The sequence below is a fragment of the Podarcis cretensis genome, assembly GCF_951804945.1.
Source record: "Podarcis cretensis genome assembly, chromosome: 7".
NCBI lineage: Eukaryota > Metazoa > Chordata > Lepidosauria > Squamata > Lacertidae > Podarcis > Podarcis cretensis.
Window position 1 is genome coordinate 41,498,802 of NC_137176.1, and position 27,886 is coordinate 41,526,687.

At 40.6% G+C, this 27,886-nt stretch overlaps 1 protein-coding gene across 4 annotated transcripts in view; it reads right to left on the reverse strand.

Moving 5' to 3' along the window:
• CDH7 (cadherin 7) overlaps window positions 1-27,886 on the reverse strand; it is a 118,539-nt gene that overhangs the window by 86,649 nt on the left and 4,004 nt on the right. For 3 of the 4 annotated variants that reach the window (XM_079982929.1, XM_079982931.1, XM_079982930.1), the window contains exon 2: window positions 20,384-20,797. In XM_079982929.1, coding sequence (XP_079839055.1) covers window positions 20,384-20,593 — 210 coding nt within the window. In that variant the 5' untranslated portion in view covers window positions 20,594-20,797. The remainder of the gene's footprint in view (window positions 1-20,383; window positions 20,798-27,886) is intronic. The other variant, XM_079982928.1, reaches the window with a different exon arrangement.

Sequence of the window (27,886 nt, forward strand, 5' to 3'; positions counted from 1 at the left end):
TTACCTTCTTCCATACTTTTGCATTTGTGCGTGTGTGTTTGTGTGTGTGTGTGCGCGCGCGTAGGAGTGTGTTAAGCACTCCATAGACCCTTTTTAAATTAATAGACTAAAGCCTACTCCCCTCCTAACCCCATTTGCCTTAGCAGCAAATTCATTGCGTGCTATACTGGGAGTGAGGTTATTCACATCTATGTCATACAAGACACATATTTAATAAAAGCATCTCTTCTCAGAAATGATCCTTAAACACACACTTGACTCACAATTCAGTGTGGTGAATGGGTCCTTAAGAAGATGCTCAAATGGATGGGAGGGTGAGAGTGCATGCAAGGCTCTGAGTGTTGTAATGAGCAAGAGTGTGGAGAAAAGTGGAGGAGGAATGTGCAGGTTGATTGCTAATTAATAATAATAACAACAACAACTATTCTAGTATAGCTCTTGTTCCCAACCTGTGGCACTGGTACTTTTGTGGATACTTAAGCACTTACCACGGGCAGGTTGGATGTGAGAAAAATCATGTAGCTTAAAACTTCCAGGTCCACATATTTGTGGGATGGAAAGCATTTACAAAGTTTTTATGGTGCAGATGCAAATTTTTGTATGTACTGGCTAAATAATAAAATCAAAATACTGCACACAAAAGAACTCAGAAACCAGGCACATTTGCACACCTCTACTTATTTTGCGGGACGCAGGTGGCGCTGTGGGTTAAAGCCTCAGCGCCTAGGACTTGCCGATCGAAAGGTCGGCGGTTCGAATCCCTGCGGCAGGGTGCGCTCCCGCTGCTCGGTCCCAGCGCCTGCCAACCTAGCAGTTCGAAAGCACCTCCGGGTGCAAGTAGATAAATAGGGACCGCTTACTAGTGGGAAGGTAAACGGCGTTTCCGTGTGCGGCTCTGGCTCGCCAGAGCAGCGATGTCACGCTGGCCACGTGACCCGGAAGTGTCTCCGGACAGCGCTGGCCCCTGGCCTCTTAAGTGAGATAGGCGCACAACCCCAGAGTCTGTCAAGACTGGCCCGTACGGGCAGGGGTCCCTTTACCTTTACCTTTACTTATTTTGCAAAATGAATTTGTCATCTGTTAGCCATGATGAATGACATGGAGTTGTACATGTCACTCATTCATGTTCTTCCACTTCACCACCCAGAAGACCTTTTCCTCCACCTCTAAGACTTGTTGGGACCCTTTCTTTTTTGGGGGGTGCATGATGCTGAATCCAGCAATACCAGGTTCTGCAACAGTTTCATGACAAGCTTATAGTATGCACACTGTCCTGGCTCTGTGTGCATCTCCTCTCTTGTTTTGATTTCAGCCAGCCCCTGCATATTGAATGGGATGAGAGACCCATTACACAAAACCACTGTAAAAAAGCAGCCATCATAAAACATCTAACAAACCTTTTATCAGTTCAGTGTGTGGCAACAGCTGACTGCTATAATCAGGCAACAGAGAACTTCAAGAGTAAGCCTTATTCAACCATCTTTCTTAAATTTTCCCCGTACATTAGACTTATTTACTAATTTTATCATATTAATTTACCACTTTTCTTCCATTATTGAAGTCAGAGCAAACCTTGCTTAACTACAACAACGTAGAAGTTGAGTATGTCTTCAGATCAGTTTCTTAGCTCTTGCCCTTCATTAGGATTCTTTATATTATTTTTAAATTTTCTATGCCAACTATTTCCCCAACAGGAGATAACAAAAAGTAATAAAAACAGAATAAAAGACATAATCCTTTAAAACCCCAATACGCATTTAAATTAATACATTATCCTTGTCCAACATGTTTAACAAATCACAGAAGCTCAAAAATAATTGAACTGAGCCAGCAAAGATTACACAATTTCTGTGACTTTTTTAAAGCCAGATATTCACCAATTTCCTGAGGCAATACAATGGGGCTTAGCAGAACTTGCTCAGCAAGGCATTTCAAAAAGTAAGTGCCACAACTGAAAAGGTCCTAACCGCAGTAGACATCAGTCTCATGTCCCAAGTTTGAGGGCAGCAGATGATGAGTGGAGCACAAATGATATGTGGTTCCAAAGGTACCCAGGTTAACACCCACAATTTGAATTTATCCCTGATAGTAATTTTCAGCCAGTGCAAATCATGTAGAAGCAACATGATAAAATCCAATTACCTAGCTCCTATCAGAATTCAGGGTGCAGCATAAAGTCCCCAAGCACTTTTCAAGGGCAGTTCCATGTAGAGCTAATAATAATAATAATAATAATAATAATAATAATAATAATAATAATTTATTTATACCCCGCCCATCTGGCTGAGTTTCCCCAGCCACTCTGGGCAGCTCCCAATCAAGTGTTAAAAACAGTACAGCGTTAAATATTAAAAACTTCCCTGAACAGGGCTGCCTTCAGATGTCTTTTAAAGCTAGGATAGCTGTTTATTTCCTTCACATCTGAAGGGAGGGTGTTCCACAGGGTAGGCGCCACTATCGAGAAGGCCCTCTGTCTGGTTCCCTGTAACTTGTTCCCTGGTTCCCTGTAGCTTGTTACAGTAGTCTAATTTGGGAGGTCACTCAAGCAGTAATCGCCATAGGAAAGTCTGGCTTTGTCAGGAAGGGTCAAAACTTGCACCCTTAGCTACTAAAATAAAATAAAATAAAAAATTATTATTTATACCCCACCCATCTGGCTGGGTTTCCCCAGCCACTCTGGGCAGCTCCCAACAGAATATTGTTGTTGTTGTTTAGTCGTTTAGTCGTGTCCGACCCTTCGTGACCCCATGGACCAGAGCACGCCAGGCACTCCTGTCTTCCACTGCCTCCCGCAGTTTGGTCAAACTCATGCTGGTAGTTTCGAGAACACTATCCAACCATCTCGTCCTCTGTTGTCCCCTTCTCCTTGTGCCTTCAATCTTTCCCAACATCAGGGTCTTTTCCAGGGAGTCTTCTCTTCTCATGAGGTGGCCAAAGTATTGGAGCCTCAGCTTCCATTATCTGTCCTTCCAGTGAGCACTCAGGGCTGATTTCCTTAAGAATGGATAGGTTTGATCTTCTTGCAGTCCATGGGACTCTCAAGAGTCTCAGAATATTAAAAACACAATAAAACATCAAACATTAAAAACTTCTCTAAACAGGGCTGCCTTCAGATGTCTTCTAAAAGTCAGATAGTTGTTTATTTCCTTGATATCTGATGGGAGGGCATTCCACAGAGTGGCGCCATTACTGAGAAGGCCCTCTGCCTGGTTCCCTGTAGCTTCACTTCTCGCAGTAAGGAAACTGCCAGAAGGCCCTCGGTGCTGGACCTCAATGTCCAGGCTGAGCGATGGGGGTGGAGATGCTCCTTCAGGTATACTGGGCCGAGGCCGTTTAGGGCTTTAAAGGCCAGCACCAACACTTTGAATTGTGCTCGGAAAAGTACTGGGAACCAATGTAAGTCTTTCAGGACCAGTGTTATATGGTCTCAGTGGCCACTCCCAGTCACCAGTCTAACTGCCACATTGGCACCTCCACAACAAACAGGAGGACCAGTTGAATACCCCCAAACTAAACTCCTGCTCTTTCAGTGAGTCCGCAAGCCTTCCCAGAACTGGCTGTAAATCCAGTCCTGAGTCATATTGCCCACCTGCCAAAATGAGTTCTGTTTTGCCTGGATTAAGTTAGTGGAACTATAACACATGGTGCCTGCATACTAGATGCCAACTGTAACAATATGCCAATGCCTGCTGTTGTAGCACTCTATATGCCTCTTCTGGATCCCAACCCACAGTTTACATTCATTCCAATGTGTGCTGTAACTCTCACCTGGTTTAGTCCATTTAAAATTAAGTCCTTCCAAGTAAAAAGGTTTTGTATAATTTGTACAATATTTAATAATTTTCTTAGCTATTTTATTACTTTGTTACTAGGCCTTCCAGGTACCGTGAGCATGAGCAAGACTAAATGTTCAACTCTTGAAGAGGAAGGTGGGGAGGTTGTGGCTAAGCCCATGACCTTCCACGTGAAATTATGGGTTGGGTAGGCGGGGGGAGAAACACTGTAGAATTTTAAGTGGAGAACCCGGGAAAATAAGAATCAGCAAATGCATTGACTTCAGTGTAAACCACACAACCGATACACATTTTGAAACATTTCTCTACTGCATTTTTAAAATCCTATTATTCCGCTGAATATGCATAGCACTAAATAAACATAATCTCCTCACACTCCCACACACGTAAGTGAAATTTATTCGCTTAACAAAGCACCTTGTGGCGTTTAAACTGCAAATGAAGACATTAATGGATTAGAATCGAGACAGCGGTGCATTAGCTCTTCTCTCCTAGATCAGTAAAAATGGCATGAATTTGAATCTTGCTATGCCCTACTCTTGGCGTTTCTTGTAAGTTAGCCACGACTGTTAATTGCTGGTGTTAAAGTGGATTTATGTTCCATTAACGACCCAATGGTGAGAAATTACAGAAATGACTTGTGCTGTTATATTTTGGTCCTGTGGGTTTGCTGAATCTTCATTAAGATTCAAATTGTGCAGTCTGAGCAAATCCTGAAACAGCTCAGTGTCTGCCAGAACATTTGTAGCCTTATAGAGTCTATGCGCCACCAAGAAGCTAAGATTTGCACACAGCCTTCCTTGATTAGCCACTATAACACAAGCTCAACTTATTTGATGGAAGATACATCATTTTCACACACAAAGGCTTCCAACCATTGATTAAAATTAGAGCTCTGCTCTCTATTCCCCCCACTCCTGCTGTCTTCCCCTCCAAATGAAATGAACTCTGGTTAAGCACGGTGAGCTCCACCTACACCCAGAGGCCGACTCTTTCATCTAATTGAAGGATTGTGATCATGATGACAGTAAGCGAACCAGCTATTTACATTAGTTATTCCATTAACTGCAAACTGAATCAGACTCTTCTCTTTCTCTCCTACCTATACCAAATCTGTCTTCATTAAAATGACTCCTGCTAATGTGCCTGCAATACTTTTGGACAGTGTACATCATCAGCCATCTCCTTAAGGGAGCTGTCATTATAGCTTCTAAAGCAATTTTTAAAATTAAAAAAAAAAAAACCACAATCTTTCTTCAACCTGAATTTCCCTCAAAGCTTCTGCTATTTGTATAGATTAGAGCCAAAGCTAGCATCACTTACACCCAGTGCTGATGACTGATCATTCTGAAGTTTCACTTGACACAGCATGTAAACATTTTCCCTAGATTGTCTAAGCACTCTCCAATCCTAATTGATCCAATTTGCATGTCTCATCCTGGCAGAACTATCTATCGCTTCTACCCATGTGGGCAATGTGATCGTAATGTAATCATTATAAGCACAAAGCATATGGTAGGTTTGCAGGTCTTCCGTCACCCCCTTTCATGGACCCATGTTAAAGCTTTCTATCTCATGACATCTCATCTCTCTCCATTTCTAAAGCACCACCATCTCACTGATTGGCCTTCTGTTACTAATTGTAGCTCACTTTAAATGTGCATCATTTTTATGCAGAAAGCTTCCTAACTTTGGTATTTCACTTTCTTTAGAACAGCTGCTTTAATTTCGCAACCTGCTAATCCAATTTATCTCTAAAGGGCAGTGTGCTGTCTATTGCTGCATTGTGGTCCAGTGGGGGGTGGATGATCAATGGGCTTTGCCAGGATGACTATTGCCCCATTAGCCCAATCCACAATCTTCTGTTTAAGCACTTGAATTTAAGTCAGCATGCAGTCCAATCCTAGACACAGTTACTTGGAAGTAAGTTCCGCCAAGATAAACAGAGCTTACTTTCAGGTCAGTATGCAGAGGATTTCATCCTAATTAGTCTTGCTGGTGTTAGGAGAGCTACATGCCATAAATAAAAGCACTTGGGCATAAATGAGTATTCTGAACTAAAGTTTCTCCACTCTACTGTAGTTAACCAAGTATGAATAGCCACAGTCAGCCTTTCTCTACCAACAATAGTTCACATTTGGCGCACCAGCCTTAGTATGAAAATAGCTTTGCACAATGGAAGCCAGTTCACCTTCAATTGATAATACTGACTCTACTAGTATTCCAAGCTGTGTTGTGCATGAAGAGAATTGCCCTATTCAGAACCGGTTGAATTCAACATCTGTTCATATATGAAGCACCACCAACAGCATCTCCATCTTGATGCAGGTGAGCTTCTTTAGCCCTCATCCAGTCCATTACTGAACCCCAACAGATTACCACACCATCTTATGGGGGGGGGTTATGTATAGATCAGGTGCTCTGCATTAAATTGATTGCAGTATCTTGCACTAGTACATGTTTCTGACGACACAGATATGGTTATGTTTATTACTGCAATTCATTTACACACCCTGTTCCGCCATGTCAACACAACTCCTGGATAATGCTTTGTACAGCCTAAAGCAATGCACTGGCACAGCATTTTCCATGTTTTATAAGTGCAATAGCCTGACTTGAATGTTGTCTAGGTGCAAGAGGTCTTGTATCCATAAACTTTTGCTCTGCAAAAACTGGAAACATAAGCATAGTCTCCATTTTAAATTAAAAAGTGTGTGAAACTTCAAGTTTACTTTTTGTGGGGATTGGCATTTCCACTTAGTTGATCTAGTAAAATAAATTACCTCCGCTTCTCTTAATTTGTATTCACACCAAAGGCATGAAGCTTATAAGTACAGATTTTATGGTACAGCTCTTTGTGACAGCCTCCCCAATTCCAGCCATCTTGTAAAAAAGTTATTTCTTTTCAATCATCATGTATCATAACCAGCAACAAAAATTCGGTAAACAGAATTATTACGCCTACTGCTCTGAGTTACGAGGAAAGAGAAAAAAGGGTGGTATTGCAAGGATATAGTTTCTTAAACCTTTCCTTTTACCACCCTTGGAGAAAAAGGAAAAGTAAGGACCATTCAAGGTCCAACTTGCAAGAACCCAACTTGGTTGTAAGGGGAGGGGTGAAAGCACAGCAATAGTGTACAGCCTTACATACAAAAGATTCAGGTTCATTATCTGTCATAAAGGTAAAGGGACCCCTGACCATTAGGTCCAGTTGTGGCCAACTCTGGGGTTGTGGCGCTCATCTCGCTTTATTGGCCAAGGGAGCCAGCATACAGCTTCCAGGTCATGTGGCTAGCATGACTAAGTTGCTTCTAGTGAACCAGAGCAGCGCACAGAAACGCCGTTTACCTTCCCGCCAGAGCAGTACCTATTTATCTACTTGTACTTTGTGCTTTCGAACTGCTAGATGGTCAGGAGTTGGAACCGAGAAACGAGAGCTCACCCCGTCGCGGGGATTCGAACCGCCGACCTTCTGATCAGCAAGTCCTAGGCTCTGTAGTTTAACCCACAGCGCCACCCATGTCATATTCAATTAAAAATATCAGATTCCAAGTGATGGAAAATATTATGAGACCCTAGAAAGCTGCTGCCAGTCAGAGTAACCAAAAACTGGGATTCCGTGGGTCGCAACTGTAGCTGAGCACAGAGTCCCTCTGCAATACCCATTGCAATCAGTGGGCCACAGGAGGGTGTGGTGCAAGAGAAAAAGGAAGATAGATCCTACCTGCTTTAAGGCCTTAACAGCTACTGACTCAAGATGGCTAACATAAGCAAATACTATCGTTAAACACAAGTGATTTAACTTGACTGTCACACAAAATAAACAAGCTGTAGAAGTCATAATTAGTGTATACAGTAGTGGCATTAATGTGTCATTTAAAAAGTTCATAAAAGGCTAACAAAGCTCACTGGACACATTTTATCCTCACCTCTGAAACAACTTCTGATAACTCTATAAATGTCCTAAATGCAAAGGGGGCTGAAGATTAAGTTTAGCTTATGACACCTTTCATTGCTGTTGTGGGGATAAAACGCAACATGAACCATGGACTACTTTGAAAAGTGCTATAAAAATTCTGGTAATCTAAAAACAATATATGCAAATATCTGAATTCTCCTATTTGTACTTTTTGTTTTCCAGAGAAATTTAAGTTAATATAAATTCCACTATAGATTATGAACATTTTAAACGATTCTTGGGTTACTCCCTGTGAGTGGAAGCAATGTCACTCAGTGTTATGCATAACAGGCAGGTTTCATCCCCATCACCATGTTGGCCCTAAAATCTCTTTATTTTTCCCAATAAAAGTCAGCTAAAATAGTGTATACAAGGACTCATATTATAACGAGGGCTAGATTTCCCCCTTATGATCTGTGAACCATGCTGCGGTCAGTTTAGATGGATCTATCCCATAGATCTCAAAAGGAACAGAATTGTGTTCAAAATTCTCCAAAGAGACAGGCGTTCTAAGGTTTATGTTTTCAAGTGACTATGCAAGGAGAAACCACAATATTTTTTTAACTTGTTCTTCTGCTTGATGGCTCTCAATAAATTCACTGCAAATATATTCTGTCATACTGAAGAACACCTTGCAGGTGACAGAACACAAAATTTTTTAATGCTGCTCTTCATCCTTTTTTTTTTAATTACAAACTTTATACTTCTCTTCTTAATGATCCAGCTGTGATACTTACCCCAACCTCCTTCTGTTAATCATTGTATAATTTTCCAGAGACATGAATCGCATTCTGAAGCCCATTAGTGCTTCTTACCATGACATATGGCTGTATTTTGATATCCCATTTGGTTAAAAAAAAAAAAAGATTTAGAAAAATGCACATAAAAGCTATGGTCAGAGGCCAATCCAACTAGTTAAGTTGTACTGCATCCTATTGAAATCCTCTGAGTTAGAAGCATTAATAGTTAATGAAGGACAGAGGCATGCTATTTAGTTAAGATCACTTTCCACTTTTTCTACTGTTTTCTCACTAGTCAGGCTCAATTGTGATATAGGAGCCAATCACAATTAACTTTTGCCCACACTTTCTAGGCACAGATCCATGGTTTAAAGCATCGTGTTCCACGGGCTCTTTTTTGGCCCCAGGACTTTCCCTATGAAATCCCTTCTTTAACATTAAATTGGAAAAGATGGCAAACTGGGTTTTCTGTGGGTTGACATTTGCTCCAGTTTGCAGCAGTAAAGTGTAGATTATCACTGGGAAAGTGCCAGTGGGAAAAAGTGCTCAGACACAGCACTTTAAAGTGCGGACCTGGGCCTGGAATTCAGAAAGTCTGGAGGAGCCCACAATATTATCTGGTTAAGATATGGGTATTAGAAGAAGGTGGTGTTTCCTAGTGAAATTTTCAGCAGTTCTGTTGGTAAACTTGATGTGTGTGTGTGTACACACACACACACACTATCCCTGTGTATTTATGTGAATAACTATTTTAATACTGAGCCCATTCACCAGAGACCTATACTGGTAATACACAGAAGCAGTAAACGTACTAATCTAACACTCTTATCCAAAATACATAAACTAAGCCCTACTGAAGTCAGTCAGACTTTGTGTAGGATGAGGATAGAATAATAACCTACTCACTCCACACTGTATTTCATTAATGTCTAATTACTATTAAGTGTATCCCAAGCGTCCCTATATTTAAGCATACATAACTCATTTTAAATGTACAAATTGCTTATAGCCATGAGCACTCATTTCCTTACAGTTCAGTAAGGTCAGTACTGCAATGGCATTAATTCATATTGCCATGCTACAGAAGCCACCTAAAAAATGATCTGTGTATTCAGAAAACAATCATGTGTACAGACAAATCAATTTGTTTTTTTTAAATAACAGTGTAGCATTTTTCACTGCCAAATGATACTTCTTTTAAAACTGAAGAACAGCTTGGATCTTTGGCAGTGGGAAAACAAGAAACAAAGCACTTTCTCCAATGTGAGCATACCAGTTTTTGGATTACAAACCAAGCCCTGTGGCTGTGAAAATGTCACTTGTACAAAGCCAACTAAACTCTCAACTCAAGTAATACATTATGGGTCCAACAAAATCATATCACAGTAGGCCCACTAAAATCAATGGACCTAAGTTCATGATGTCCATTGATTTCAAGTGGTTTACTCTAAACATGACTTAGGTGGATTCAACTTTCTGTCTATATTGCAAAGGCTACATCACAATGTCTATCCAAAAAGGTGCACCAATTCATTCAAAGGAAAAAAATAATAATATATAAAACATAGTATGGAATCAGAGAGAATGTCATTCCATTAAAGTATGGTATACATTTGTAAAACTACCAAACATACCAGATATATATGAAAATGCTTCATGTAATATAATAACACTGAAGATATCCTCATACATCATATGCTATAGACTATCAATATAATTACCTCTCGGGGAGGGGGGTGTATCAGTCTTTCTCCTCACATGACACACATTTTTATAATTGCACTTTAATTACAAGTTCCAGATGTGTGAACTCACTTGAAACATCCTTAGACTGATACTACAACAAAAAGCATATTAATTTCTATCATTCCCTCTAATAACAGACTCGGGTGGTTGAGTGCCAATCAGTTTGGAAGGAAAATGGAGCGATCCAAAAATAATGTATAGTTCTTGCATAGTCAGGGGACTCCCTAGGTATATATGTGTTTTTAGAAGAAGAAAAATGCTTAAATCCCCCAAACCCTGTCTAGTAAAGACTGGTCAGCTACTTGGATATGTGTAAAAAGCTGAAGTGTCAGTAAGAGTGGAGGAAGAACGTGAGTGTTTAGCAGGGTGCTTAGAGGAAACTATACTCAAGCTCCTAAGAGCTTATTCTAAAGTATTCATGAGGAGGGAGCACTAGGTTTGGGGGTGCATATCATGCAGTCAAAAAAGTCTTCCTTAACTATACAGAGATGGAGGCTCATCGCGAAGTATTGGAAGACACAAGATTTACCCACTCTGGAAGAATGGCAGATGAAGGTGATAGATTATATGGGACTAGCAGAAATGACCGGCAGAATCCGAGACCAGGGAAAAGAGACGGCGGAAGAAGACTGGAAGAAATTTAAAGACTATTTGCAGTGGCATTGCAAAATCAATGGACATTAGAGGGATGTTGGACAGAAATTAAGTGGTTACCAGCTGTAATGTAAAGGTTGAGTAATAAGTTATAATAAGTTATAATAAGTTATAATAAGTTATAATAAGGATTTGCTGAGTTAAGAATTTGAACTGGAATACAAAAGGGGGAGGTGAGAGGAGGTCTGGGAAACAAGTTAATGGAAATAAGTAATGAAAATTATATTTGTTTTAACTGTTTTTTAATTTTGTATCTTTGTATTTTTGTCATTTTTTGTGTATTTTTGTGTGTTGTTTTCTGTTTTTTGTATTAATTTGGAAACTCTAATAAATATTTATTAATATATATATATATATATATACAGAGATGGAGGAAGGCAAGGAAAAGGTAGACATTTTCCATCCTGAATTTCCAGAATCTACCCCTCCCAGCCACACTATATAGCTATGAAACACACAAGTATTATAACTGACAGCTAGAACCAAACTTGAGCCATCTAGCACTATGTATCTCAGCAGGGGAAAGTGGGAGGAAAGAGAGAAAAGGATTGTTTTCCCACTCCTGAAACTCCCCTCTTCATCTGAAGCCTGAACTGGTTCCTGTCCCAGGCTGGATGAAGCTCGGAGCGAAAGCACTTCTCTAAGGAGGTGAGAATGAACTGAAACATTTTGTCATAGGTTTCATTTGTTCTCGCAAACATGTAATGAATTCCCCAAGCGTGACAATAACCCTCTTCAGGCTTTCCGGCATCTGTGTACACTAACACACCAGCGGCATGTGAAGGAATCAGCATGCTAGCACCACTTTGGAGGGCAGCTGTGTGAAGTCATGGTGCAGATCCCTGCAAAATGAACAGAAGCAAACTCCCTGCTTCAGACTGTTGCTGTCACTTATTGGAGGGGAATGGGGAAAAGGAGAGGCAAGCATGCTCATACACACAAACACACACTTTAGTGTACAACACACCGAAGCTGGAATACAAAAAGTGGGTGCAAGTCCTCTACAGATTCAAAGGATCCCAAATTCATCCTTCTTCCCTCGCCAGGAAAACTGACACTTCATCCAATCTCAAAATGAGCTCAAGTTGACTCCATACCAACAATCTGTGGTGTTTCCTAGGAACGTGGTTTTTGTTTGTTTGTTTTTAAGGCTGTGGTGCTGATAGTATTAACAATCACATGAATCATGCACCACCTTGTCTTCATACATGGACAGCTAGAGATGGTCACAACCAATTCAGTTGCAGAAGGAAGCATCTTGCGTGAAGTGGCCATGATGAGGTTGCAATAGGATTTTGTCTTGGCAGCTTCCCACTCCCAGCTAAACAGCAGATCGACAGAACTGTAGCTTTATTAAAGCAGCACTGAGTGGCTGCTCAGAATACCTTCTACTGAACCGGTCATGGACTTTTTAGAAATCAGATCCTCCTAATTGAGGGTCCACATTGCGCCCACGCCCAAGGCACCCCGTCCCCAATCCATGGAGGGGGTGGGGGATGACTTTGAGCCACATGGTGGCCCCATGATCACGCCACAGCCTATTGGCCAATCAGAGAGTGCTGGTGTGACTGTGGGGGCCTTTAAAAGGCAGCGGCATGTCCTTAGGGCTTTACCTGGCTTCACGCCACCAAATACCCGCTCACCCGCCCTAGTGTTTCAGATGTCTGCTTTGGCCTTGATCTGGACTTCGGTTGGTCGTCTATTTTGCAACAGGGGCCAGGTAGGAATTGTTTTCCACTTGGCAGATTGGCACTGGCCATTTGGTTTTTGCCTACCTCTTAGCAATCATAACAACTTTGTAAGGTTGGGTGGTTAGGCACTGGCTTAGTGAGTTGTGGGGGAGGGGAAGTGCAACCATACCTGTTCCTCCAGGTAAAAGAGTATTCCGGTAAAGGAATCCACAGGTCTGGATTTCGTCCGAAGTCCGCTTGGGGACTAGGGCCATGCCAGGACCCAGCGGGAACCCCAGGATGAGCTTCAGTTGGCTGTTATTGACGCAGCTCCCTGTTCTGGTGGTTTACCCTTCTAGACTTCCTGTAAGGTGGACAGGAGTCAGATATAGTTATTGCCAATGCCTAAGCCAATACCAGAGGGATGCGGGTGGTGCTGTGGTCTAAAACACAGACCCTAGGGATGCCAATCAGAAGGTCAGCAGTTCAAATCCCCGCGACGGGTTAAGCTCCTGTTGCTCGGTCCCTGCTCCTGCCAACCTAGCAGTTTGAAAGCACATCAAAGTGCAAGTAAATAAACAGGTACCACTCCAGCGAGAAGGTTAACAGTGTTTCTGTGCGCTGCTCTGGTTCACCAGAAGCTGCTTTGTCATGCTGGCCACATGACCTGGAAGCTGTACGCCGGCTCCCTCGGCCAATAAAGCGAGATGAGCACCGCAACCCCAGAGTCATCCGTGACTGGACCTAATGGTCAGGGGTACCTTTACCTTTTTAAGCCAATACCACTCAAATTTATGTAATCAATAAAGTTTTGGCCTAAATTTTGCCCATTAATGTTTAAACTAAAATTCTGCGTCAATGTGTTTTTATTATCCTTAGGGGTGTGCCAGGGCCTTGGCGTGCAACAAATTCCACCAGTATTGTTCTCAGAAGTAAATCAAATGTCTTTTCCATGGGTACACTGAGTAGTCCCAAACCCTAAAGACAGTACAAAATAAAGATTAAGCAACTGTTACATTAAGCAAGTAGTAGTATCTGCTTTTTCCCCACCTGGAAAAAAAGTTAAGCTTTCTAGGCAAAACAGATGTTTTCTACGTGAGCAAAAATTATGAATACATTTAACTGAATGTTTATAGCAATAGCATCTGATTCTATGTAAAAGCGCACCCTGGGTCTTTAATATTATAATTAGAATGCAAGACAGGTGGGTTATTTGTACTGGTTTGCATTTTTTATTTTAAAAATGACTCCAATACAAGAAAACCCATAAATAATTAGGGTCAGAGTCTTAGTGCTTTCATTTATCATCCTTTCATCGGAGCAAACTAAATATTAATGGTAAAGAATCTTAACAGAAACAGGTTTCATCCATAATGGAAAAGTTTGTGGAAAAACGGGTTTGTGGGGAGAGGGATGCAGACACCAAACTGATTATATATAAAATGATATAAGTTTATTGAAGTGAATGCTAACAATCACTCAGAAAAAAGACATTTATTTCTTAATATCGGAGATGAAGACGATGATGTAAACCACTTCTATTACTCAGTCACAGTTATGATTTTTTTTTCCTTTTATTGATTTGTTCATCTTGATATTTTGCAGTTGTATTTTTAAAAATTAATAAATATTTTTTAAATAAAAAAAAAAGGGAGAGAGAAGCAAACTAGCAATTGGAGCTCTGTCATGCTTTTTTCTTGCTCAGTGGAATAAAACCCTCAGCTAAAATCTCCTATGAATCAGCAGAAAGTGCACTGGATTTCCTATCAGAGAATGTTAAATCCCACCGCAGCTATGGGCTCAGCAACGTTGCTTTAGGGATTTACCTCTCAGCTTCAACCCCACATATGAAAAATGGAAAAATTAAATTCCTCCAACACACAACTGATATGAAGGCCAAGCAAATCAATATCATTAGAGACACATTAGTACATTACTGCTTGATACACGCGTATAAAAATGGTAAAAGTCAACTAAGCTTTGTAATTTTTCATCTAAATATGTTGTTGATTGATTAATTAATACATCTTTTTCTAGCAAAACAGAATGATGAAGCAGGTTATTGCTGTTCTGCTTAAGGTAAATCATTCTTTAAAATAAATATAATATAACTAAAGGTAACAGCTTGTTAGTTCAAAAGAGTATGTAAAATTCACATGCACAGCTAGGTATGCACCAATCTGTCCATTTTTGTTCTCTCTATTTCTAACTTTTCCTGTCTTAAATTCAGTTCTCTATATTCTCAGCAACTTGCGAATTTTGTTGAAAAACTCGTGAAAAATTTTGTTTCAGCTTGAGAACTGCATCACAACATTCTAACTGGGAAGATAAGATATCAACGAGACCACAAGTTCATCGAGGACTGGGAAAAATTTGCAGAATATCTGAAAAGTATATGTGATGAACAAATAAAGCTAGTGGGATTTAAAGAGGCTTTGTGAAGTGAGAGGAGTATTGTTAAACAGAAACAGGACAGTAAAGGTAAAGGTAAAGGTACCCCTGCCCGTACGGGCCAGTCTTGACAGACTCTGGGGTTGTGCGCCCATCTCTCTCAAGAGGCCAGGGGCCAGCGCTGTCCGGAGACACTTCCGGGTCACGTGGCCAGCGTGACATCGCTGCTCTGGCGAGCCAGAGCCGCACACGGAAACGCCGTTTACCTTCCCGCTGGTAAGCGGTCCCTATTTATCTACTTGCACCCGGAGGTGCTTTTGAACTGCTAGGTTGGCAGGCGCTGGGACCGAGCAGTGGGAGCGCACCCCGCCGCAGGGATTTGAACCGCCGACCTTTCGATCGGCAAGTCCTAGGCGCTGAGGCTTTAACCCACAGCGCCACCTGCGTCCCTTTAAACAGGACAGTAAGGTTAATCTAAAAATGCAATATTCAATTTAGAAAATGTATAAAAAGGGGAAAATATGGATGATTGGCAGAGAAGCTGAGGGAAGTCCAAAAAGTTGAAAATTGTGAAAATTGTTTGATATGGCAAATTTGTATAATGGAAAATTCAATCAATCCTATCTCTGCGATTGGTTTCAGAATATAACATTGGATGATTGTCTTTTGGCCCCCTAGCAGTTGTGCTGAGGGCTGCTAAAGGGTACCATCTTCTCCCCAGTGCCGTTTAACACCCATACGAAGCCACTGAGATCAGTTATTAGGAGATTTGTGTTGTCAATAATCTCCTCTACTTTTCTATAACTGATATGATGGACCAATGCCTGGACTCGGTGGTGAGCTGGATGATGACCCATAAACTGACTTTGATTCCTGGCAATAGCAAGGAACTATGGGTGAATAGTTCCTGAATCCTGGATATTGGTCCACTGGATATTGGTTTTGTATGGGGTTGTACACCTGCTGAAAGAGAAGGTTTGTAATCTGGGGGTGCTTCAGCATCCATCTTTGTTGCTAGAGGCCCAGGTGACCTCAGTGACTAGCAGTGCCTTTTTCAGCTCTGGTTGGTTCACCAGCCACAGTTCTTTTAGACAGAGATGACATGGCCACTGTACTCCATGCTATGGTAACTTGCAGTTTGGAATAATGCAATGTACTCTACATGAGGTTGCCTTTGAAGACAACTCAAAAACTTCAACTGTTCCAAAATGCAGCAGCCAGATTCCCCACCCCCATGTCCCCTGGACATAACACCTGGTTTAAAACAGCTGCAACTGGTTGCCAGGTCATGTCACGTTAGTGCTCACAATAGTATTTAAGATCCTATGCAATACAGGCCCCAAATATCTGAAAGACCAGATCCTCCTGTATTGATCCTAATGGGTGCTGAGATTAACAGCGGGGCCCTTTGGTAGTTCCTCTGCCCTGAGGTTCAGGGGGTGGCAGCCCAAGAGAGGGCATTTTCTGTGGCAGCCCGTAAGTTGTGAGACTCCCACCCCACAGAGATGTGTCTTGCATCTTCATTATACAGCTTCCAGCAAATGCTGAAGACGCACCTCTTTACCCCGGCTTTTGACACCTGAGGATATATTAGGGACCCACTTTAATTTTGGTGATTGTAAGTTGTTTAAAACTGTTTTTACCATCATGTGTCAATGCTGAAAGCTGCCCTGGGACCTTAGGGTGATGCGCCAGTAACTAATAATAACAATAATAATTATAAGAGGCCTGGTGCTTTAATTCTGATTTCACCCATTGATTTATTTAGTTCTGACTTTCATTCACTACTGACAGCTAAAGTCCTTCTTTGTAAAGTGTATCTCAATCTGGCTACATAAATGATATTCTTTTAAAGAGGCATTTCTTCAAAACTTGGTGGAGTCAGCGGTGTTCTAACAATAACCACAATGGGATCTTGTACAACACAACTCCTTCCTGGGTTCCTTGTACAATCTCATCAGAAACATCTTGTTAGGATGATGCACCTGTCAGTGATCTGAAAAGCAGTAATAGAGATTCAGTGTATCCGGGGATGGGGAAAAGGGTTTCTTTTTTTAAGATGAATCCTTTCTTCTAGTGAGAGAGAGAGATTCGTAATAAGAAGACCAGGGAATAGCTGTTTGTTTTCATCTATAATCATCTCATTATAGGCAATTTTAATCACTTGCACTTAACAATCAGTTGCACTTAATAATGATCAGTCATTTTAAATGCTATTTTTATCAATTTCCCTTGATCAAATAAATAGAGATTTGCAGGGGGTTGGGGGGGGGTCTATACACATGCACACACATGCTATCCAAACTTCATCTCCATATCTCTCCTATTCCTTCCCCACTGTCTTTTGTCAGTCTGTCACTAAAGGACTACAGAACAAAGATATGACAGCAAATCAGGGATAGTATATTCAATCACAATCAAAGTCTTTGGAAAAGGCACAGCATAAGCCTTACGGAGAAAGTGATGGCCTAGAGCACAGTGTATTGTCAGAGGCCTGGAAGCACTTTAGAGCTGTGAAAGGTGTGGCAGGGGCAGCGGGGGAAATAAGTATCTGAACTGCTGTCTTGATGAGAACTCTGCCTGGCGCTGGTTACCTTGGGAAGAAAAGATGCTTAAAACCAAAGTAAAGAGAAACAGTGCTTGCCACATGTGTTTCGTTATGATGATGCTTTGGATGGAACACTACATTTTGATCAAGAGGGAGAACTAACAAAATCCTAGGTATCTGGATCTACCCTATGTGCAAAGATAGGATTTCACAGTTGCTGGACTCCAAAAACCAGTTTGGACAGCTGAAGTTAGCATAAGCATAATCAATGTGCAGAGATTATTTTACGTCCTTCACCACTATTAAAACTTTGCTAAGCAAGGTGCTGAACATAAGAGAATGGCCTTTCTATGTGGACCAAGCCCAGCATTCTGGACTTATATTTACTTACAGATTATATAATGATAGAACTGTAGGGTTGAAAGGGACCACAAGGCTCCTCTAGCCAACTTCCTGTGATGCCAGAATATTTTGCCCAACATTGGGCTCATACCCATGACGGACAGAGCTACCCAAGCATATGATAACTATATAATCCAGATCTGGAAGTAAATCTGATATTTGCAGCTTGGGCACATCACACCATTGTGAACTGACTTATTACCCTGCCACTGATCTGAATATGGGAACTTTGGATTCAAAGGGAGGCAGGTAAGAAGGTAATCTGTCCGTTTTAGGTTCCAAGTTTTACTTTAGAAATTCTGGATGAAACTGGGAGCTATTGAAATGCCGAGCTCATTGCTTCAGGAGAATTCTTATCAGTATTCTGTCCAAAGCAAATAAATTAAAGAACATTAGGGTTGCATGGTTAAGCAGTCAAACAAAATATGGAAATTCCCATAATATGGTTGCATGCACATCTTTAGCTCTGCCTGCCTGTGTACATGGATTTCCATACAGACTTTAATTACAGTATTTCTCAAATAATATAACAGTGTGTGATATTTCTCCTTCAGCTTCAGACACACATGCACAGAATCCAAGAGTGCCATTCGCTATTATTTGTATGCCAAACAATCCCCACTGAAAAACAAAAAAGCACAAAGTAATCCATTTTCACCCAGCATACTCTACAATAACAACAAACATTTGCAGCTCGTCTGCTTCCAAGTCACCTACCCCTTCCTAAATATTGCCAATGTGCGTGCAATCAGCCAAATGAGCTCAGCAATTAAATGCTTCATTCCCTACTCAAGCTAAAAGCTGGTTCATAATGCAGTATACCTGCCACAGTTTCACCTTTTTTTTTTAGCTACTGTGATTGCAGGAACAACTCAGGCTGCCAAGAAGTTGTGTGTGTGCATTCATGGAGAGCTCAGCTCATGCATTACGTTTGCCTTCGCCAACATGGTGCCCCCTCAAATGCTGATGGACTCCAAGACCCACCTGCACTAGCCAACATGGCCAGTGGTCAAGGATGATGGGAGTTCAACATCTGGAGGGCTGAACATTGGAGAAAGCTTTCTTATGTTAAGGTTTGGTATGGGAGAACTAAATGGATCCTCAGGTAATGTGTGAACTGTGGAAATGGAATAAGTATCCCAGAAAAAGCAAGAGGTTTGTGGACAACATCACAGATCCATGGGGGCGGGAAGAAAGTGGTGCTGTGCAAATGTGACGTGAAGCAATTAACTGGAAGCTACTGAAATACCAAGCTCATTTCCTCAGAAGAATTCTTACCAATATTCAGTTCAAAGCAAACAAATTAAATGATGTTATTCAATTGCACAGCATGGGGGAAAGACATGAGGATGCAACTCTGGTCTTTGCATCTATTACTTTATCCAGTGATGCTCCTTAAAGTGCTATCCAAAAAGGTCAATATCATAAGAAAAGGCAAATGCTCGAAAATCTAATAGCTGTAAAACAGCCATTTAAACAATCTGTTATTCCCTAAATATAAGAACATAAGAAGAAGCCTGCCTATTTAGTCCAGTATCCTGGCTCCCTCAGGAGCTAGCTAGATGCATCTGGGAAGCCCATAAGAAGGGTCTGCCTTATTATTCTTCCCTAACCACTGGTACTGCTTCTTATCCTGGAGGAATCATACAGCCATTGTGTCTAGTAACTCTATCCTCCATTAATATAAGTAACCTCCTGCAAACAGCCTCATTTCTGGAAATAAAGAATTCTTATTACAAAACTGAATCTATATATTTATGTACTAAGAAATCTAACTTCTGATGTCTTTCCTCTCTGATTCTTTCATATTACATTGTTTAAGACTGGGGTCCTTAATTCAAGATTAATTCAGTGACACCTCTGTATATGATTGCACTGTACATCCCTTTAAATTGGTGGTCATCACCACATCGTCTGGAAGTGAATTCCACAGTTTAACTATGGTTCAATTCCTCCCAAGGGGAGGTTTCAGAAAGCTTAGAGGCAGATTAGTATAGAACCCCAGAGGTAACCAAGCAAATGTAATTTTATCTTCCAAGTCAGGCTTTGAAAGTGGCACTTCGGGAAACGTAAGACCTTTTGAGACAGTTTCTGCTCAAGCCAAACACATTTATTTTCCATTAAGGCCCACAAACCCTTGCAATTGCTTTCCTGATCCCACTGGCCAAGGGGCCGAGGATGTTTCACAAAAGGTTCAGTGTCACTGTCATGGATACTAACAGTAGTGCCAGAGGTACTAATGGGGCTGAAGACTTTACACATGTCTACCAGTGTGAGGGAAAATGGAAAGGTAGCAACAAACAAGAATCACACTTGAGGGATTTGTAGCATAAGGCCCAAGTCTTCTGAAATAAATGAATCTTACTTCCAAGTAGATGTCTCTTTACCACAACTTACTCTACAATAATTCATGATCACAGTTTTAGTGGCTTCTGACAGACAGGTATCTCTGCCATAGGACATTTGATCAAATCTCCTACCTTTCCAACATAGAGGGGATCATTTCCCATGTATTCCTCCAGCACGAAGAACTGATTCCACACCCAGCTGCGTTTGGTTCGTGATCTCCCAGATTGGAAATAGGGCTTTGACCTGGATCTAGGGAGTTCTGTTTGACTCATCCCAGAAAGACAGAGGAAAAGCGCTATTATCTGCAAAAAATGGCAGAACTCCACCTTGCCAAACTTCATTTTTTCTTCTTCTCCCTGTGTGAGGAAAATAAAAAATAAAAAACCTTGACAAGAGAGAGTGGGCACAGTTCCAGTTGGCTTAGTAGCTGTAGCCTCCAGCAGGATGTCAGCTGGGAGTCCAGAGATAATAATTTGTGGAGTGTTCGATTAAAAAAGGTCTCCACTACTGAATAGCCTTCACAAGAGAAATGGTGTAAGAGTCACCTATAAAGGAAAAACAGAAAAGAACTGTTGTCAGAATTATTTCTTGGTAAATTACATTTCTTTCAGCTTTCATTTGCTACAACTTGTACTTTACATTTCGCCCATCAAAAGGAAGCGAGATGCAATATTTTGGCATTCTGGGTGCTTTTTCCTTTGATTACTGTTATTGAGCAATGGCTAAGTGTATCTATGTTTGAGAAAGAGAAAAACTGAGAGTATTTCTTTTTACTAGCAGAGAGCCTGTCAGGATTATGTCCTGAATTTATGAATGGCCTCCACTGCCCCTTGGCAGTTCTAGCTAACACTTTGCAGGTGAAATGAAGAAGGGCCTCTGAAGAGGCATGAACATGATAGGTAGGTTCATATGGCAGGATATCTGCAGTTTCTAAGATATCCTGGTCCAAAGCCATTTAGAGCTTTAATGGTCAAAACCAGCACCTGCACTATGAGACTTGGAAGAAGGTAAATTTGGGTGGGTAGTTGACTCTTTGGCCTGCAATCCTCTGCCATCAGGCAAGAGTATTTCATCCCAGAGACATATACTTTCTAGGCTGGACACATTGGTAGCGACACCCTCTCAACTATTTCTAAGCACACGCTGCTCCTGCAATGTTACAGTAATGTTATACCAATGTCACAGGCAGATGCTCTGCCACTAATATTTAGCATCAGGGTGCTAATCCTATTGTTTTACAACAAGAGCTGTAAACCTAAACATTATCACAAGGAAATCTATTTCAGTGGACTGGAGCTGATATCTGAGTAAACATATTTAAAATTTAAAATAAAGTATGTGGTTAGTTGCCATTGTGCTGTATTCTTAAAGAACACAGTACAATGTTGGACCTTGGTTGAAGTAACATACAAAGCACAGGGCAACCTTGAGACTGTCATTATATCACAGCCTATATTACTACCCTGGACTGTTGATAAAATAAAATAGAGCTGGATTGGGGGTGATACATACAACACTGTGAACCACTGAGCGAAAGAGTGGCATGAAAATATAATACAGAAATGAAGCACTTGCTTTTTCTTGGAACAGCTCCATCAACTTTAGTACCAATTAGTCAACCAACACATGCCTCCTTTGTGCAATGTTTGCGATATGTCTGTAATATACAAATAGTCTGTAATGCAATATGGTGGCCTCAGGTGGATGGAACATGGTAACCTAAGTAACCATTTGTCTTATCAAATGTGCCCCCTCTCTCTGCATATGCTTCTCAAACCTAGCTCAAAGCAGGTATCATATTCCTTTCAATGATCTCTTTATTTTCCTATTTTTCTTTTTCTTTTTATAGCATTGTTATGCTATATGGCAAGTTGAATGTTTAGAACTTCTCTCAAGAGGAATGATTATATTGTAGGGTTTTGTTTGTTTGCTTGTTTGTTTTTGGCGGGGCAGCCAAAGTGAGGTAGCCAAAGTAATGCTCTCCGGATGCTGTTTAACTCCAATTCCCATCAGTCCCAGCAAGCAACAGTCAGGGATGATGAGAACTGTAGTCCAACAATGTTAAGAGGACAACAGGTTGTCTATTCCTGCCTTAAATAGTAAGTGGTAGTTGGCAAGCCAGACCAGGCCCAGAAAGTATCAAAAAGCAAAAGCCTAACCAGGGTGCTGTTGATTTAATTTTAGCACGTTTGGATGTCTTAGGGGCAGGGACCAGTTCTGCTCCTCTAGCTGTGGAAGTCACACAGGAAGCAGGTGTGGCTGCCCCAGCAACAGGTGAAGCATTTGCTTCCCAACAATGGAATTGCCCAGTGTGGCATCCACAATCTTTCAGTTCTTTCAGCTGTGATGCTCCTTTGCAATACTCTTCAAAAGGTACACCAGAACCATAATACAAATAAAAGCACTTCTGATTACAGAATCCATTTAATGCCTTTTTATAGTACTTCCTTGTAGCAGAAGATCTCTGCTTAAGAGGCTCGTGTGATAAACCACAACCCGACTGTGTATGCTAACTAAGCAGTAGCAATTTATAAGTCTTCCTACTTAAAACATCAGTGCTTCATTCTATAAGGCAGAGAGAGAGAGAATATATTTGGTTAATGATCCCAATAACCTTAAAATACCAGGGTGGGCAGGAAGAAATGCTGGGAGAAGATTTTGCTTCTACTGAATCACCAAAATATTAAACCGCCATCAGCCAATCAGTCAGCACAAATGTGTGGATGGTTATACATATACTTATACCAGTTATGGAGATCAACATGAAAATGATATCAAAAGTTATATTACTGATATGATAACTGCAGCGATTGTTGGCAACTTGAAGCTGAGAAACAACTAACATCACAATCACCAAATGATGAGTCATGTTGGATCCCTCTCTGCCCCCCCCCCCCCCGCCACCCCACTACTAAACACCTCAGGCAATTATTCAGCAACAGAGAGGCAAGTTGGCAGTTGTTAAGCCTATCATGGATTGCCAATAGTCTGGCCTTTCACTTGCAGTGTCTATCTTTTAAACAGAATGATGAAATCAACCTGGAGTTTCTAATTAAACCACAGCTTTAAATAAGATTTAACAATTCAACACAAAAGAGATGTCACTTTGTTTCTTTCCAACTAAATTCATGGGGATACACTGAGATGGCTTTAAAAAGTGCAAGAATGAGGGTGACTCGATTCAGACATCATAACAAACTGTGGACTGCATTAATAAAGGTTATTAAGCTATGGTTAAGTGTCCGAGCATACAGGGAAATTGTGATTTTTGATTTACAGTTGCGTCTCTGCTTTTATGACTTTCGCCTTTTGTTTTCCATTTGCTCAGTGCTTCTTTTTCTATAAGGTACCTTGCCCCACAGCCATAACTATAGTTGCAATTATAGTTTGTCAATTCAGGTACAATAACAAACCATAGTAAACACAATATACAAACCATGTTGTTGTTTTTATTATACTTATTTCTACCCCGTGTTTTTCCTGATGGGCCTCAAGATGCTTTTGCAAATCTATTTCAAATCATGTTTGGTTTGCTGGCTGATAGAAGCCATGGTTTGTCCAGACATCCTACCAAACTATGTTTCAGTTTCCCTAACCTTGACGTGGTTTAATGGCTGAACAGTGCCTGTTTCTGTATCCTTCCATTACCGTTCTAACCACACAGATCCAGCTTAGTTGTAGTAGCCATCTGATATTGATAAACTGTCAGCTTCCTTCAGAGAGGCAACAGATTGTTATTTAACAGGGATAAAAATACCAGCTCAATTTTCATAAGAAATGTCAGTAAAACATTTGCAATATGTTAGGGCCTCTTTTCAAAGCACTTTGAAATGTCTTGCTCCCAGGAAACATTTATACTCCAGGATTGCTGTAACCTTTATTGTGACAAAAAAAAAAAAAAGCTGCTATCCTTTCCTCTAAACCTGAAGAAGAGCGTGAAAATTGCCATGTGGAGAGCCACTATAATCCAAAGGCACAGTCATAAGCAGCAAACAGTCAAGAGCTTACCCACAGCGACCACTGTGGAGCTATCAGAAACAAAGGGCTGCTGAAGGAAATGGCAGTCTCGTGTTGTTGTTTCCCCTTTCATCGGATGTGTTTTCCAGTTACATCATACCCTGACATAATTTTGCTAAGCATTAGCACTGCTTCACTTTACTGGCGGCGGCTAACATGCAGTGTAAAGAAATCAGGCTCTGATGTAAATTGAACTATATATTGCAAAGGACATGGGGACAAATATTGCAACATTTTGGCTGGCAGCCCTGGGTTTATTATCATGGCTGCATAAACACTATATATTTAAACCACGTATTGAAACCCCCAAAGAGTCCTGGAAACTCTAGTCAGTGTTAGAAATTCATATACAATCTAATTACCAAATGACGCCTTAAACCTGGGTTACGGTCGCCACCATGGAAAGTCTGAGTGCTGTTTTTGTTTGTTCTTTTGCAGTGGACTTTATTGTTGTTGTTGTTGTTGTTGTTGCTGCTGCTGCTGTTATTTTCATTTCTACAGCGCTTTATGTTTTAAAGAACGAATCTCAAAGTGGTTTACAACACATGAAAACATCAAATAAAACAATCTGGAATAAAACAAATTCAAGTTTCAATGAAAATATTCCAGGTCCTTCTCTAAGTGACACTTTGTTTTCCCCAATCATCACGCTTGCATCTAGAGATCGCCACGTGGTTGCAATTGGACCCGTGTTATTTGCAAAATGCGTCTAGTGACTGGCTAATTTTTAAGGGTGCTGGTTCCCAGGATCCGGGGGGCGGGGGGAGTCATGTGTTTAGACGTGCTTTAAATATATGGTGTGTACACATTACATATATACTATCACCATGGCATAGTAAGAAACCTTGCAGACCTTTTCATGGTAACAGAGGTCATCAATAACTCCTCTTAGCACAATGCTAAATATCTGAAATATCTGAAAGAAGAGTTATATAAAACCACAGAACCTTGAGCCAGATGCAGTCTTGGGAAGGGGGCATCTATGCAGTTCTGTTGTCAGATCCACAGGGAGTGACTTTTGGGGGGGATACCTGAAGTAAGTAAACAAGTGACTAACCCTGGCCTACAAAACACTGGCATAGTTTGCAGGAAGCCCTCATTATTTACCCATTTTCAAATGGGTTGAGCAGGATGTTTCATTGTTCTAATTATTTTTGTTCAGTTAAGTGGCAACACATTTTTCCAACTGGATAGTTTACTTGCTTTCGTCTTAATGGCTGTTATTTTATCTGCACAAATTCTTTACTTTTATTTCTTTGCCTTTCCAGTCTGTTTAACACTGCGGTGTAGTAAACTTCTAAAAAAAAAAAAAGCGAAAGCAATATCGAGTTTATAATATCCTTCCATTCTTGCAGAACAGTCAATTATTTATTAAATATACTTTATCCCCTGTTTCATATAGAAGTATGTACTAAAGCTATAAACACACAAATACACATTACTGAGCTATATGTATGTGTCGGAATAAGCATCGTTTCAGGATCATTTACTGTACAAAGTCGTTAAATATCATCACAGCTTTCATATTACTGAAAGGCCTTTTAACTGCCAAGGCATACATTCAAGGCTTGTGTTTGTCAGCTTCAGCAACTAATATTACTACCACTGAAAGCAATAAAGAGACTGCACCTTCCTCCTACGATTTAGGTGTCATTTGTGTCATCTCTGCTTCAAGGAGTAAAGTACTAAGTGAAGGAGAAAGTGACTCAAAGATTTTGTTTTAAAATGCACTTGTCTCAACCTTGAATGTCTTCGGAATGCACAATTGATGAACGGGCAAAAAGAGCTGGAGGAAAAATTATTTGCAGTTGCAATTAGCGTATATGTTAAACATCTAATTATAACTGAAGATCAAACAGTTCAAAAGGTTTTTTTTAAAAAAAACCTCAAGTTCTATTAAAAACTCTATTTTTAACTCTAATTTGAAATATTTTCATTTTTTATCACTGCAGCCCATATACTGTGAAAGAACTCATCATTTTAATTCAATAATCTCTATACAAAAGCACAGAGAAGCATATTCTCTGGTTCTTGGTTTTATATTGGGATAGGATACTGTAATCATGTATATTTTACAGAAAGGGTTTTTTAAAAATATTAGTAATGAATGACTACTAAAAATCAACTCCAATATGTTTTAACACACATATTTAGTTCACTAGCCTATAAAACTATTGAGGTTGTTTTTTAATTAACAGTTCTTGCTACCTGCATGTAACGTTAAGTGTCCCATTGGGAAAGAAATTGTATTCTAAAATATAGTGACAAATAAAGTTTCACTTAATTTTTTTTGCACCTGATCTCAAGTACATTTGCTTGGAAATAAGCCCCACTGACTCTATGAAACCTATTTCCAAGTAAACTGATTTTTAAGGTTCCAACCGTTATATATGGAACACAATGCCCATACACCGTGACTGCAAACACAGTTACATGAAAGTTACAAGGACTTACTTCCAAGAAACTGCCTTTATCATTGAGCTGTGCTTCACAGTGTTCATATACGAGCAGTCATTATAAACAGTTAACTATAGCGTGCGGCCACAGATTTAGATAGGATGCATAAGATTTTTCTCACCTCTAAAAATACTAATTATTATATTTGACTACAAGTACGATCAGCACCATGATAGCAATAATTGCAATTCTGATCCAGTTAGCTGAGATGTCATGAATGAGTGATCTTAACAGTGTTTATTAACTTATATAGCAATTAAACTTTTGGGAAGTGGCATGTTCTTTTCCTTCCCTTACCTGACCTTTAGGCACAAATCCATCCTTTCCATTTACATCCCAAAGCCCACTTCACCCCAACTCTCAATCTGCCATTTTGGGGGAAGACTGATCTTCTGCACGAGGCTTTGCCCCATCAGTATTTTTCTCTTCTATTCCTGACCTCCACACGACACGACCGCCAATGTATTCCTGTTATAACTTACAGACCCATAGAAAGGCAGCTTGCTCTAAGAACTTTCCATATCTTATCCATGTCATCCACAGGGCAAGAGTTCTCCATTGCAAGGTCATGTGCAGCCTTTTCATGCCCTCAATGCTTCTTTCACATCTATTTCCCATTTTCTTAATGGCTTTGGCTTCTCAGCATTATCGCACCGCCCAGTTGTTAACCCTGATTCTTACTTTCCTTGGAAACAACCCCGATATGGAGCGCAGACAATGGCAACTGGAAAATTATACCCCATCTAGGTCAACAGTGCAAGATCTATCCCTTCATCTTCACACTACTCCTCAGTCTTTCAATCAAGTAATGCTCTGTGTGTTGTGATAATTCCACCATTGACTGCTATCCCCAGAGTCTGAACTACGACCCCTTGAATACTTGCGGAAGCAGCAGGTCTGCCCCATGATAGCTGATCAGCTATAGCTACAGCATTTACAATTTGTCATTCTCTTTCACAAACCCACAGGGAAAACCAAATTGCTTTTGGTACAACATCTAAGTCCGCCTCCTGTGGGCTTTCAAGCATAACTGCACACCCCTCTCCAACCTTAAAAGAGAAATGTTCAATTTTTCAGGCATGTTCAATGCACCTTTGCTTCATGGACCCTAAACAGTGTGGAGGGAGTGGAATCTAGGTAGTTACAGCATACACCACAAT